The 16,448-nt window shown below is 36.2% G+C and overlaps 1 protein-coding gene across 10 annotated transcripts in view; it reads left to right on the top strand.

The window, feature by feature from the left end:
• Pabp2 (poly(A) binding protein nuclear 1) overlaps positions 1-16,448 on the top strand; it is a 57,650-nt gene that overhangs the window by 2,601 nt on the left and 38,601 nt on the right. For 9 of the 10 annotated variants that reach the window (XM_083138975.1, XM_083138976.1, XM_083138969.1 and 6 more), the window contains exons 3-4: positions 4,460-4,574; positions 8,983-9,012. In XM_083138975.1, the coding sequence (XP_082995101.1) occupies positions 4,460-4,574; positions 8,983-9,012 (145 nt within the window). The remainder of the gene's footprint in view (positions 1-4,459; positions 4,575-8,982; positions 9,013-16,448) is intronic. The other variant, XM_083138971.1, reaches the window with a different exon arrangement.

Raw genomic sequence — 16,448 nt, forward strand, 5'->3', positions numbered from 1 at the left:
TGTGCGTCATGCTTGTGTTTTGTTGATTGCAGGGTTTCCAACCACACCATTGTTTTTCAAAAAGATGACGTGTTGTGGATGGGTGGTGAAATTCATACCGGGTGTGGAAGATCCAGTGGATTTTGTAATTGGGTACTTGAAAAATGGGTAGCCCCAAAAGCCATTCACGCATAGCCCCACGAACCATTTCCGGCAAGGTTATGTTAGGCAAGCATAGTTAAAATTTTGTTTGTGAAATAATGGGAAGAAGCTTAAAAAAATCACTTAACAGGTATTTTTTGGGTTAGGAAGGTTGAAAACACTGCATCGACAAAACACAAGCACGATGCACGATACGAAGGTGTACGTGCCATACTGTGTCTTACGGAAGCGAAACAACTCAAATAAAGAAGTGCTCATAATGTGAAAATTTGAAATTACTTTCATCAAAAAAACGTGAATACACCTTCAAGAATGTTCCGCGAAGCAGATAGGTAAGTACAAATGTTAAGTGACGAACCGAAGAAGTTACACGTGTTTGTGGAATAGTAAATTTTTACCTTGTAATTATTTCAGACTGAAGGATGAGATAAATATAAGAAACGTCACTTTTTACAGGGAAAGTTATGTAAAATTAAATTTTCTCATGGACTTATAAAACTGTAACACAATCTGGTTGCCATAACAGTATTTCAACGTTTTGATGAGATTTTGAAAACAGTGTCTATTGATTTTTAAAAAATCAATAAAAATTGAGGAAACAAGTATTTCCTGTGTGGATATTATTTCGAAGTGTTTCTGTAGTTGATGTTACTTTGGGTAATGCTAGGTTTTTTTTTTTTAAACAAAATTTCACAGTTCTTCTCAAAACATCAATTTTGACATTAACAATGAACAAGACTTGCATAATTAATTAATTATGAGTTGATTTATATCATAATTATTACTTGTGTAGCTTAGGCCACATCGAAATAGACATGTGTGCATATGTGTAATTACTTCATAAAATATGTTTGAACACTATTATTGGATATCCTGTGAAGGTAGTTTTTGTGTTAAATATAACATGAGATTTGCATAGATTCTTGTCTCCCATCGAAATCTATAGTATGCCATTATTGTTGGATGAATGGAAGAAAGAGATGAGTGGCAGAAAATTACTAAATCATGCTTCATGTTTAAACTGCAAATCATTAATGGATTTCAGTTTAAATCCCTAAGAGAAATAATATATTCTGCAGTAAAAAGTAGAGACTCTAGCTGCTATCTGGACAACATACTTTACTTATCACAGCAGTTTGAATGTACTGCAGCTTGCATACATTTGCCTAGTAAATTTTGTTCTTGACAAACAAATTTGCCATTGGGAAACTTGTAAAAACATTGTATTTGTACCTCAATCCATTGGTTCACTTACAAGGGAAACTGAACTAATGTAATTGTAAAGATTAGACAAAAACTCACTACAGTAGAGCGTCGATTATCCGAAGTAATTGGGGGACATGGGTGTTCGGAAAACTGGTTTGTTCGGATAATCGAACTGTACATGTTTATTTGCCAAAAAGAAGTACTGTACAGTAAATTTATTCATAAAAACAGGCATCTCTTTAAGTATGTATTACAAAGTAACGTACAAAGGCAACTTTAGTAGGAATATATAGTATGTGGTACAGTTTATTAAACAAAAATATGTACATATTACATACGCATTTTGCATGAACAATACACACAGTACACAAAATTAACGTTTAAAAAAATCCTTTATTTTGGTCTGTCTAAGCAAGCCTACACGCTTACGAGCAGCTAAATCACGTACTTTTTTCATTACAGATATCTGAAAGTGAGCGAGTACACAGTTCGGTTAAGCGGTCGTTCGGTTGACCGACGTTCGGATAATCGACGCTCTACTGTATTTGCATTTTTTGTAGGCTACCCTGACCAAGAATCTTTGCTGATAGCCATTTTAAATTCACATTGATGCAGATACATTTGATACACAGATTTCAGTTCTTCCCGGTTTAATTTCTTGGAATTACTAAATTTTGTGTGTTGTTGATATGGGTAATTCCACGAGAAATCACGCAATTGAAAGACAAAGGTGCTTCATAGTCAAGGAAGTCATAGTCAAGTTTTAGAAAAATAATGCCTTCTTTGAACTACCCTTGCATAGGGGTTAGAACAACAAAACTATGACAATTCTTAAAAATGGTGAAGCAGCCAGTGACCGACCATTATGACCCATATGCATTGTAGACAAATACTCTGGTCTTAGTACAATTTCTGTGAGCCAAAAGTGGATAAACATCACAGTAATGCTTCTCCCACGTATTCAACATTTTTAATAATATTATGTGTATTCATATTAGATAATGGTTCATGCATTGAATACTGAAACGTGTGATATTATTATTATTATGAACAATATTGCCTTTCTGATTTTTTAATATTATGTTGAACTTATATTGATTATGAAAACCTGTGACTCCCTATCAAACCATTACCCGAACTGGAGTGTTCTTTTCATCACAACATATTATTACTTTATTTAAAGACTTTTCTACTTCCTGAGCATGTAAGAATGGTAACACCGTTATTTTCTATTAGGACTGTCCTCCTTTCCAACAGTACCTAAATCGTCATAATGTTCCACATAGTTTCCGAGATAGGGCATATTTTGTGCCATGTGATGCGTTCATTCCTCCAGCTAATTTATAAAAATCTTCAAATTTTCGAAAATTTGTAACCTTCCAACATATTTGGTGGAGAAGTCTAATATTACATATTTGTTATTTTGGACCAAGTATCTATCAGTAAAAGAAAAAATCAAGCAAATCCATGTTGGTGATATCACGTGGAATGACCCATATGTAATTTCCTCTCGTAATTTGGTGGCTGGTTTTGTGGTAATAACAAGCACGTAAGAACCAAATATAGTTACTTTATGCCTCAGTATCTGAGCCTGTCGAGTTGAATCTTGCCACCGAAAGTTGCCATTCAGAGTTTTGGTGTGGGCGTATGTTAGTGTGTGTTCATTATTTTCATCGAATCATGAGCAGCAACCGTCTATAATCAAATGTCTGGTGAGCAATAAAGAAAAGGGAATAAAGGGCCATTCTAAATATGGTTATTGGTGATTACATGAATGCTAAAAGAGAGGATGCTCTAAAATCCCATATGTTTTGCGATTAGTCAAAAGCAGCACAATAGTGGCATAGTAAGCATGTACAGTTAATATTTAATATGGGTACCTCATATATGATATACATTGGAGCCCAGTTAGAGATCTTCATGGGCCAATGACTAAAAATTTAAAATGCTGCAAAATTCAAGAAATAATTCCAATATTTTTTTGCATTGCACCAGAATTGAGTTAATGTAGAACGAAGGAAACTTAAGATTTAAAGAACACAAGAATGGTATACACTTTATGGAGTTATAATTGTGAGCTACGAAAACAAGATGTGACGAACTACTCAAGCAGTAAACCACCACACAAGCAGCACACCTTTTGTGGAACCACCCTGTGCATTGATTACTATCCACGCATTGTGTTGATCATTTATGGTTGTTGTGCTATATCTGTTTTTCATCAGACAGGACAAAGGTGCAGAAATCCTTCCCATTTATTATGGAGACTAAGGGAACTGAACACATGGAAAATATGCCTTGTTGACCGGTGTCAACTCGTGAGGCACAAAGCAAGAATGGTATAGTGTACAGTTGTGTAAAGAAATACTTCCCCCATAAGACTACTAGTATTAAGGCTCTTTGGGAAAATATGTTTTCCATGACTGTACACCAAGCTTGTCTGCAAAAAAGCACGAACACTTTTGGCATGTGTCAATTGAAATAGTGTTGTTTGGGATCTCATCCGAGACTGCTGTGTCAGTAACCATGGGTCTCATTTTGCAGTGCTATATCACCAGCATATGGTGCATTCATTACCTCGACCTACTCCAAATTCGATGTTAATGTTGCTGTTCACAAGTTGTGCACAATGTCCCAGTTTAAACTCTTTGCAGTTGTGTTTTCTCCATTGTTCACTTTGACATGACCCTGTTCAACAGCATTACACCTTCTGACATTGAGTAGCATGGCCTGTTCTGCGGAGTTGTGACAAGGCACGCATGATTTTGAAGGAGCATTGCATGTGGTCCGGAGGGTATTTTACCACCCTATGTGCAATTGTACATTTGAATGCACCAATTCAATTTATATGTATTTACCATTACTTTTAAAGTAATTATTACATTATTTTTGTTTTGCAAGTTAAGTGGAATACAATGATATATATGTATGGAATATATTATAAAAATTTTGTTTAATGAAAAACAGGAATGTCTGTGTGTAAACAAGAGACTAAATGTTCACTGAAATTAGCACACCACAACATCCATACATGCACAGATGCACACACATAGGTAACAAGTTGAGTCTTTGATCAGTGTGAAGTTATTATTTTAAATATTTAATTTTCTAGGAACTAGAAGCAATTAAGGCCAGAGTTCGAGAAATGGAAGAAGAAGCAGAAAAACTTAAACAGTTGCAATCAGAAGTGGATAAACAGATGAATCTAGGCAGTCCTCCTGGAATAAGTGAGTGCATATTTTGTTTACATTAAACAATATATACTGTGTATAATTTTGAGGCAGCATCCATCCACGAGCAAATGCCTGGAAGGCAGTATAGAAAAAGGGCAAAGAATGTAAGGACCATTGTAAATATGGTTAATGGTGACACAGAGGATGATGATGTAAAAGGCCCTATGTCCCATGATACTTTCATGCAGGATGATGTTCTTACTATCATGCAAATTGACTGCATGACTTCGTGTTTATCTTAAATTGAGTTAAAATCCTAACATGCACCTTACAGTCCAAATTTCAAAATCACCTACATTGCTCATTAAGGTGGAAAGAGGAATATGTAATTAATTCCTTAGCATCATTTGTGTAGGATATATCTTTGTACATGTCCTACAGCAACTGCCATTTTATTATAGTTTTTCAAGTATACTCTTCTTCACTTGTTTTCCATCAGGAATGCCCCATATGCATACTATGGGCCAGTTGTATGGGCCATTTTGTTTTATGACAAACATGAAATGTGTGGTTTCACTCTGTAATGTTAATTTTGAATGTTTCGAAATGTATGTGTTATGTTTTTTTACCATATGTTGTCATGAAATGATTAAAAATGAAGTGCATAATGCAAAGTAAACTATTAAAGTTTGTAAAGTAAGTTATATCTTCCAACATCAAAGCTATCACAGATACTTGGATGGATATATACATTAATAAATTAGGTGATTAAACCATTCATGTCTTCAGGAAAGATATGAAATTCACTTCTGTATTGTATGTAAAATATGTTGTGTTCATTTCATGATGGATACGATTTAAGTATTACCTACGTGAAATTTAGATTAATTTCGAAGGCTCACTGCCTTCATTCTCTAAGGGTACAGAATCTGGAGCGGCCAGTGGTAGTTGCATTTTCTCCCATTTGGCAGCACTGATGTGTGTTTCCTGGCTTGTGTCATCTGCTGTGCTATCTGCTTTCTGTTGCCGGTTGGGGTGTGGGCTGTCTGCTGTGTTGTGTTGCTTGGTATGGTGTAGTTCCTGTTCTTCGCGTGGTTGGAGGAGGTTTGAGCAGGGCACTGCACTTATACTTTTTATGGTCTGGGATTTTTTGAAGGATGGCGTGCCAAGTCGGGTGTGCCTGTCCATTGTCCAGGTTCAGCGCTGGTTTCTGTTGGATGATGGCATGGGTTTCCTTGACGGTGTTTTCTATGACTGAGCTGGTTGGGTGAAGTATGAACATAAAGGAGATGGTGTTGTTTGTGGCGTGGAGGTGTTGATAACGGCCTGATCCTGATGTGTCTTTGTGTGGCATCTTTTATGTGCTTGTTGATCCGTTCTTGAACAGTGCAGATGGTTCTGCTGATGTAGCTGGCGTGGCATTGGCATTTGGCCTTGTAGACACCAGGGGGGGGTTAGGTAGTATCCCTTGAAGTTGGGTAGGGCTCTTCAGATATGGATACAGGATTTTTCTACCAGTCTTATGTTGAAGGGTTTGAGGGCCTTGGATAGTTTGTGTGATGTGGTTGGGTGGTATGGAAAAACGATTCATTTTGGTTCAGGTTGTCTGTCTTGTGGTGTCTGATCTGGGCTTCTGCTTTGGTGCACCACATGGATAGCTGGCGCTCAGTATCAGTAATTGAAATTTCATATTGATCCATCCCTAATATGCATTATTTTTTCCATGTAATCATAATTGAATTTATATGTTGAATATGTCATTGCTGTACCTTTTTAAAGCATGCATTAAGAAATTTTCTGGCTGTAAATTCTGCCTTCTGTTTGTGCTTAACCGTATGGATATTAAATACCCATTTATACCTGATTGAAATATTGATACAAATTTGAATTTAGTCATCGTCACAATCACATGGATAAGAGAGCTAGACAGACATACTTGAATGACTTTGATTTTGGATTTGAAACCTAAGATTGTCTTTTAAACTGACATTTTTTTTTTATGTAACCAAATGTAATTCATAACTAGAGCTTGAAAGTTGATGATATGTCTCTGCTTGGGATCATGAGAACAATGGTAAACAATAAACAAAAAAATGTTGTACAGTTATTGTAATTAGAAAGCATAAACATTGTTAATATATATATATTTTTTTAATCTTTTGGTTGCCTATTCGTAATGACCTTGATTTTTTTCAAATGTGATAACTCCAGAAAATATTAATTGTTGCAGGAAAGTATTTGTTCATGAGCAGTGACATGTTCTGAACACATTTTTCATTCATTTGAAATCACTAAACACAACTTTGACATAAAATGCAAATTGCCGCTTTTTTCACAAATTTCAACACATTTTTGTGTAAAAGAAAACTAATAATATTACTAAAATTCTAATTTTTTGGGCTTAAAAATAAAATGTACCATATTTAACTGGGTGGGCCCAGCCATGTTTTCACTTCGTGATTGTTTCTTTTCTCTCTTTTTTTAATTTTTAGAAAAACTCAGTTAAAAAGAGTTCTTCTTTTTCAGAAAATGTATATTATTGCTGTAAATACTTGTGAGGTTCTATGATGGTCAAAACTTTGAGAAAACTTGAATAGAAGAGGCTTAGGAGAGCTTATAATACTCAAAATAATTAATGTAGTACAAGTCATAGTGGTTTTTTTAGGCTATTTTTCTCAAATCGTGCTAGAAATGGACTTTTAGCAGAAATCAAGAGAACATGTATCCAAGAAAGAAGAAATATTATCCGAAATTTTTACATAAAATGTTTGCATTGATTGATGCAGGATAGTTGAACAAAGCTTATAATTTTGAAGTGTGGGAGCACTTTGATCATCAGTCACTTCCTTATGTGGGAGAAACCATGGTGACACTTCAAAGTTTCACCTGAGATGATCAGTCGATATATTAAATTTTTGCATGCTTAATATATAACAAGGAAGAATTTAGTACATTTGAATGAAATGCGTAAGTAGAATATAGTTAATTGTGGTATAATTAAATTGAAACACCCTTTAAATGATTTGTTCATTTCTTATTGTAATGGGTTGCTTGTCTATGCAGGATAAATATTGTATATGTCTGGTTAGGAGTTTTATATGCATGTAAGTAATGCACTCATAATCTACCACAATTTTATTGTTATTTTTTCTTCAGGGTGTGAAGGTACTCAAGTAAATAGTGTATACATATTCAACAGTACTTTCAAATTTTGATCACTTTTGACAAACTTTTATGTAGACGACAGTTTTGAGCTTCGCGCATGAAACTTACAGAAGCATTATGACATTTTTTTTATTACATACTATGTATCCACTTTGCATCAGTTGGTCATCTACTGTAACTTCCAGTTTTTAATCTCCACAAACCAATGAAACACTGTTTTGGATGGAATAAGGTCACCAAAAAGTATTTTGGAATATTTCAGTGACTTACCCTCAATTTTGAAATCAGTAAAAATTATTGCAGGAAAGCATTCCCTATTGAACTCTGTTGCTGAGAATTTATTTGAAATTTGTAAATTTTTGGAAATTATGGAGCTACCAAGTACTACCACTAATATTTTTGGCTGACAATGGCCCATACAAACATATCGTGAAAGTGACCTAGTGCACTGCTGAACGAGTTTTATCACATTTGTTAATCAGGAAATATTAATGAGACTAGGTGTGTACATAGTAGACCTCCAAACAATTGAATGCAGATGAGAAACAGCACCGTGTTTGAGATTGAGAACAAGGATGATGCCCAGCTTCACTAGAATGACCTGGAAGTTGAAAGACATTTGAAGCTTTCATGCCACAATGGTTTTCAAAGTTTTTGATTACAAGGTGATAGTGATGATATTTGGGATGTAAATGGTATTGTTCTCATAGACTACACACATCAGACTTTGCATTGAATGTAGACTATTGCTCCAGCTTTCTGGATAATTTCATTTAGCCTTCAAGTACAAAAATCTGGTGGACATCCGGTTTCTGCAAAACTGTTTCCCCTGTGTGACAATGCAGAAATTAGACCAGCTAAACTATGAAGTTCTCAATCGTCATATTTATGTAATTATTGAGTGTCAAGCAGAGTTGCTAATGGTAATGCTGAAATTATTAAAGAATATCAAAAGTATATATGCATTATGGATTTAATTTCTTCTTGTCCAGATTGGAGAATTCTTAGGCAGAGTAGTTTTTTCTGTATCCAGCACGCTTCAATAATCGTGGCTCAGATATCTATTTTTTTTATCTAATCAGAAATTGAGAAATTAAAGTAATAGTACTACTTTATTTCATGTACTTCTAGTCTGCCCCTTATTTCCAGCTTTCTTTTTATATTATTTACTTGATTTTTGAGTCGCAACATTTCACTCCGATCATATTTTCAAATCATAAGCTACGTTAAAGAGAAAATTATGTACACACCACAGATTAATGGAAACTGTTGCTAAGATGTTAATAAATATTTCCAGATTATGAAAAGGATTCTTCAGATCCATTTGGTGAGTAAGGCTTGAGTGTGGTTTTTGAGAAGTTTTTGCCATTCATTAGGAATTGTACCGTGTGTTTGACATTTACCTCCTCTGTGCATGGACATGTGACATTACTGTGGTAACACAATAACATACTTTTTTGAAGTGCGTAAGTTGTTGGTGAATAGACATAAATTAACCCAATAATTGCTTCTAGTTGGTTTTCATTTCTTGTATTCTTTACTAACTGGTTTTAAACCCTTATATTGAAATGGAAAAGTTCCTGAATTACATGTTAACTTATTAATCCCGTAAGAAATATATTTTAAAGTTCAACTAGCAGTTGCCATGTGCTACATGAAACCGTCATTTTTGAGGGTATTAGGTGCTACCAAAGTGTGGTGCTGATCACATCACCTCCAAAATGGCAGAAATTGAGAATGTGTGGGACCCTACCCTCCCATCCCCTAAATGTGCCTTCATGGCACTGTGCTATATGGACAGGGAACTTTACCATTTACCTTGTCTAGCAATTGCCAAAAAAAAAAAAATACCCGTATGTGATGGTTGTGCACATTCATGTCAACTTTCATTATCTCGGAAACTGGTATTTGGTTTGCTGGACTGATATACCTGCCAAAATAGCCACTTGAATTACCTTTATTTGGTTATCAGTGGGAGTAGTCAGTTCTTTTACATGATCTGCCATATCTTGTGAAATTATTAAAATTTTGCGAACTTGAAGGCCTAGCAAAATTATTGTTTGTTTTACATTTATGATCAGGCGTGGACCTACAGTTTTGAAGTTGGATCCAAATCACTGTGCAATGTACTTCCATGTGGAATGAAACTAGCGCTTGGTTACATAACAGGATCACCATACCATATTGATTACCTGGCAAATAATAGTTTAACATGATACAATATATTTAGATCAGTCTTCGTTAGACTGCAAGACTAATACTGAAAGTCTACAAAACTACAAATAAGAAATTTTGTGACTTGAATGATATGTGAATTTCCAATTTGATTCAATGGAGATATTCTCATTGCCTGCTTTTTGCTGTACTTCACAAAGGCAGTAGTGTTATGACTAGGGAAAGGAACTTCAGGTAAATAAATGTTTTTTCTGCGATAAGATAGAGACCCTCATTTTTGCAAAAATTCTGATCATAGCCTTATATGTCAACACAGCAAATTTTATTTTACATAAAAACACATATTTTCCAGTTTTCCGTATGTAAATACATATTTTGCGAATTTTCATTTTAAATACATAAAATCACTCATTGACTTCATCTACATCGAAATCCTCGAAGGAAAAATGTTTATTCTCCCCACCTCTTTCATATCGAGAGTGCTAGGTTTGTTTTGTCTTTGAACACCCTCGCTGGCAGACTTCTGGCACCTCGCCTACGATCCTATTGGGAGAAAATAGCTGTGAGTAGCTGGGGCTGGCTACACGTAACGATAGCAAGGCTTTTTAATGAAGCAATGCAGCTATTGTGGCCAGAAGGCATAAAATTTGACAATGTTCTTCTCTTGACAGATGCTGCAGCTTACATGCAGTGGTCTTGCCGTTAGCTACCCTAAAATGGTGCATGTTACATGTGTCGCGCATGCGTTGCATAGAATATGTGAAAAGATAAGAGCTCTTTTTCCCAATGTCGATAAACTGGTTTCAAATGGGAAGAAAGTTTTTATCAAGTCGCCTAGAAGAATAGACATTTTTAAACAAAAATGTCCTGAGGTTCCCCTTCCCCCTACACCTGTAGTTACGCGATGCAGATCTTATGCCCAGAACTTTGAAAAAAATTGTATCTGTTGTAAATGATCTCGACAAAGAAGAATTCTGCAAGAACTGTTGATGGAACCCTCCTTAAAAGTCGAATTGGCATACATCTCAACAAACCTGTCCATTGTCTCTAATTCCATATGAAAGCTTGAATCGTCCGCGAACACTTTGGCAGCTTCCATTGGTAAAGTCCGTATAGTAGAAACGAAATTGAAAGAACTCACTGGATCTAAATGTCTAAATGTACAGAACTTTTGGGGAAAAACCAAGGTTTTCAAACATTGTGCCAAATTGCATGTGTTTTGGAAGGAGGTGAAGTAGAGGAAGAGGAAGCTTTGGAAAACTTCAGCGTTAGTGACATTTCGTGCTTCAAATATGCAAGAATTGTTTCTTGTGACGTGGAGCGATCTTTCTCACAATATAAATGCTTTTTAGAGATAATCGTCACAGATTTACAATGGAGAATTTGGAAAAAACTATGGTGATCCGCTGCAACTCTTCCAAAAAATAGGTCGCTAAGAGGTAATCATATAAAAACTAATTTCAGGTGTTTAAAATGCATGTTATAGTTTGTTTTTGTTACCAAATGTTTTTATTTTTGTCACATATTTTCCTGTTTTTATCACATATTTTCAACATTTATGACACATAAAAAATAAATATTTCTGAGTTTTTTAGCACATAAAGTTCCGTTCCCTAGTTATGACTGACACATCAATTTTGAGAAACTGGAAGTATATGTAGGATCATATAAATTTATTAGCTCAGTGATAGCCTTCAAAGTTTGGGTTGCAGGACTTTTGAAACAAACTATAAATGAACGTGTGATATTAATAATTAAGTATGGACAACTTTCCCAACAACCCTGACTCTTACTTTCTCTTACATCAACCTGATCCTGACCTCAAGAAGAGTTCGAAACTTAATTTCTTAATCCATGCTTGCTGTTACAGGTGTTCTTGGGTTATTAGTCAGGTTGTCAACATTTACTTCCAACTTTTTTCTCTATCAGGGAATGTTGAGTGGAAACCCAGTGTAAGTTTAAATATGCGTGGATGAGGGGATGTGGCGGCCCAGTTGTTCCTGAAATTAACTTCTCTGTAAAAGGATGAAATGTGCCAATGAAAACACCAGGATCCAGAGTGAACCAATTGCAAGACACATGCATATGTAAACTTTGGATTCTATCAAGTACTTGATAGCATTATGTGCTTTTCTTACAATAAGTGCACTAGCATCATGTAACCTAAATACACTAAGTGAATGGATGAGAACTAAATTTGAAAATTAATAATTTAAGTTGAAGTGAGTGTGTTTCCATCCACTGTAAGAAATACAACACTGGAGTATAAATACATTTGTTAATTTTATATTAATATAATTTATTAAGTTGAATGATCAATTTAAAGGGCTGCTTGCAAGTACAGACGGGATCAAATGAAATGTACTTCCGTTCACCTACCAACTAAGAAGCGAGTTGGAAACTCTTTATTGCTCCTGTATAGATAAGAAAGTGGGGGAGGGCAGTAGCAGACAAGGCCATCACGCAAACTTGTTTCCGGCAAGCTTTCTGTTGGAGTCTTGGCAGTTCGTGGAAGGATTTTGTGTTCCTACCCCCCCTCTCTCTCTCCCCCCTCCCTCTCCCCTTGTGTTTGTGTGTGTGTGTGTGTGTGTTCGACACCTGTTTAATTTTAAGTTTGACTTTATTTGTATTGCATTGACTAATTGCTGGCCCGACTGGGAATGAACCAGGTTAGCAATGGAGACATAATGAATGATCAAAAATTCAAAACCTCCTGGCATAAGTAGTTAGTAGTAGTAAAGGTAAAGTAAAGTTCGTCGTGCGTATAGAACCGTGCCATGAAGGCACATTTAGGGGATTTGGCAGTAGGGCGCTGTATATTCTCGAAAATCCGGTCATTTTGGTGGTCTTATGATCAGCACCATGCTCCAGCTGTCTTTACTCCCCAGGGATGTAGTAGAAACGATTTTGATTTGATTCTTTATTTTATTTCGCTTTTTGTGCCATTTTTGTCTAATTTGTGAAGATGGGAATGAGGGATGATATGATGAAATTGATGAATGGACACTCAGAAACATCCATGCCCAGGCCAGGATTCGAACCCGGGACCCCTAGCGTCGTAGTGTGATATGCTAACCACTCCGCCACACGGACCGGCTAGTAGAAACGAGAAAAAAAAAAAATACATTTTGCGTATGTGACAGTATTTTTTTGGATATTGTCTTGGAAGTATCTGTTAACATCCTAACCTGCAATTTTGTTTAAGGATAAAACTAGTTGAAGGCCGCGAGTGTTCCTGAGAAGTAATGAGCATATCACATAGATTAATGCGCAATAGTTTAGCTTCGGTTTTTCCAAAAAAAAAGGATATACAAATCAATTCTACGAATGCTTACGTCGTTGTCACCATGGAGTGCCTTTTGCACACTAACGAGGATCTGGCGTCTAGACATAAGGCCCGTATAATGGTCTGTGGGGTTTGGACTGTGTCCTATCCATCTACGTTTGTAGTTGTCCTTTCACAAACTTCATCATAACACACTTTTCATCCTTATCTTTGTGATTACCCAAAAGTGGAAGAAAAGTGAAATAAAATAAAGCAATCAATCTGTTATTGTGTACCTGCGTTTTTCAATTTTTCTTCATGACCGAAAATTAATGTTTCACTGATGTAATGCATCATTATAATCATGTGAATTATTTTCCTTCATCATCGTGTGCTTAATCATTCCTTAAATCATAGACTCTAACGCTGTTGTGCTTAGTGTAATTGATCTTATTTTGTGGAAGTTTTGATGTAGGCAAAAGAATGGTTAAGAATAAATCTCAATTGATTGTTCAAAATTTAAAATACAATAACTCCGATGTGACGAATATTAACTGTTCTTAGTTCGATGTCAAAGAACGATTTCTCCTAATTAAAAGGATTCCAGCCTCCATGGTAGAGTGGTTAGCACAACTTGCGTAATCACCGGCCTTGGCATTGTGTTCATTCAGTGTTCATTGTGAATGTCCCTTCATTAATTTCATCATTTCATCGACCATCCTCATCGTCGCGTTTAGCCAAAAGTGACACAAGAAGCAAATTAAAATAAAGCAAATCAATCAATCAATAGAACATAGGGTCTCCAGTTTCATGGAGCAGTATGAAAAGCACTCTGTCATGGAGGCTCTCAAAATTGAAATAATAATTGCAACAGAAAACCTGATATTAGAGTATTTTAAGAGTTTAGGCATATTAACAATTCACGTCAACCAACAACACTTTCACCTGTATTGTGTGATATATGGTTCTGCCCTAAGAATTCATTGATTAATTTGCATTTATTATACTTAGCTTTTTGTGCTACTTTTGGCTTATTTGCGAAGATGGGGATGAGTGATGATATGATGAAATTGATAAATGGACACTCACAAACATCCATGTGCCCATGTCGGGATTCGAACCCGGAACACCTGGTCCTGAGATTTCGGCCTGTGTATGGAACCGATGGCCATCCACAGTCGTGAGGAAATTGGGGAGCTAAAAATGAGTAGCGTGACTCGGTCACGGAAACCTACAACGACTGAAGACTTCACTTGAAACCACACGTCACCCCATAATTCCCACCTTGGCAGGTGGATGTGAGGTCGGCAGTCTGTAGGTAGGACCTGGCCCTCATGGGGGGGAGAGAGAGAGAGAGAGAGAGAGAGAGAGAGAGAGAGAGAGAGAAAATCAGAGACAGGCAGGGAGGGGGTTTGATAGGAATACAAAATCCTTCCACAAACTGCCAAGACTCCAACAGAAAGCTTGCCGGAAACAAGTTTGCGTGATGGCCTTGTCTGCTCCCCCACTTTCTTATCTATACAGGAGCAATGAAGAGTTTCCAACTCACTTCTGAGTTCGTAGGAAATGGGAAGTACATTTCATTTGATTCCGTCTGTACAACATGAAGTCAGTGGTTGAAGGAACAAAAAAAATGTGGTACCCCGTAAGCACTGGGATGTGACTGGGTAATTTATAACCCCACATAATCCAGCTAGTGGTTATAGTGACCACAAGGAAAGGAACCTTTGGCCAAAAGTATCTGTGCACCTTCCCTCCAATGGTTCAACTCTGGGCCACAAAGAAGCATGCTGCAGTCTGTCCCTCCCCTCCATGTGGGAGTACGATGCACAGGAGTTACAGGTTTTGCGCAAGCTCTTTTGCCTGTGGCTCCACTATACCAATAGCCTCCAACCAGATATGAGTGCCTGGTACCTCTGGAGAGGAAGAGGGATGTATGCTCCCACCTACCCATCCAAATCCGTGACTTAAGTATTATGAAGAGTTATGGTAACATATCACAATGAAAAAAATAAGACCTTGAAACTTGGATAGCATTTAGTGATCGACCAGTGATTAGACTGATCATGTTTTGTGTTTTTCAGGGGGAGGGTTGAAAAGAGGAGCAAAATAAATAACATACCTTTCGAAAGATATTTAAACTTTTTATGTACCATCCTAATGAACCGTCCATTTTTGTAACTAAGCTCTTGCAGCCTAATGAGGTTCTGGTATCGGGTGGCCAGAATTAAAGTTACCCAACTCAGACCCCTCTGTAGCCTGTTTGAGACATCGTAGAACTCTGAAATTTGGTGAATCCACTATGCAGACCATGAGGAAGAGGATGGCAATAATAATAATAAAAAAAGTTCAATTTTCCGCCACCAGGTTGAAATGTGGCACTGTAATAATGAAAAACATACGTTAGTAGCTGGAAGTTGCAAGAAAATAATCTCTCGTTTATTGCAAGGTAAAGGCATAGTCCATAATCAATTGGAGCAGTTTACGTCATTATTACAACCCATCATGGAAGTACAGTGCTCTGAGTTGGGTAACTTTAATTGTGGCCACCCAGTACCTCAAACTACATCTGTGGTATTTCTGATAGTATGTGCTCAGCCTTTTTTACTTTCCTTGATTTTGTGCAGGCCCCTTAGGTTGTGTTGTTATCTTGCACAATGATGTCATCAGATTTCAGCTGTAGCTTAATTTTTAAAATATTAATATGAAACTCACTTTCATGTAGTGTCACTGATTAATTCACAATTTATTTGCATTTGTACCATAAACAGTCTGCATTACCTTGAACTTTCTAATTGTACTACAAAAATTATATGCATTGGATTTAGAGAGAAAAGCCAGAGCATATATAACTAAACACTTAAATTTATTGCACTAACTCATTTACACAACACCTTACATTAAAGAAAGTACAAATTATATTAAAGGAAAACAATATCTCTGTGATAAGATAATATGAATACTGTATTTAGTGCCAGAATTTTCAATTTGTCTTCCTCTGTAAGCTGGCAGAATAGGTTTCAAGATGTCAACTTCTACCCCTCAGCAAAAATTTCATTGGCCTGTGCTGCAATGAAATCAATTGATATCTATATTACTTTTGAACTGTAGTCCCCTCACTCGTCCTCATCTTCACAATTAGCCGAAAAGTAGGAGAAATTTGAAGTAAAATAAACCAAATCAATCAATATCAACAGAGGTCAAATTTCCAATTTCTTTATCAACAAGTTTCATCTAGAAGCACCCTATATTTTGTAATTACATAGCAATTGTGATCATCTTTCATGGTTCTATAATGAGTGATGTTTGAATTTTTCAAATGT

The sequence above is a fragment of the Lepisma saccharinum genome, chromosome 17 (genome assembly GCF_977018435.1).
Source record: "Lepisma saccharinum chromosome 17, izLepSacc3.1, whole genome shotgun sequence".
Taxonomy (NCBI): Eukaryota; Metazoa; Arthropoda; class Insecta; order Zygentoma; family Lepismatidae; genus Lepisma; species Lepisma saccharinum.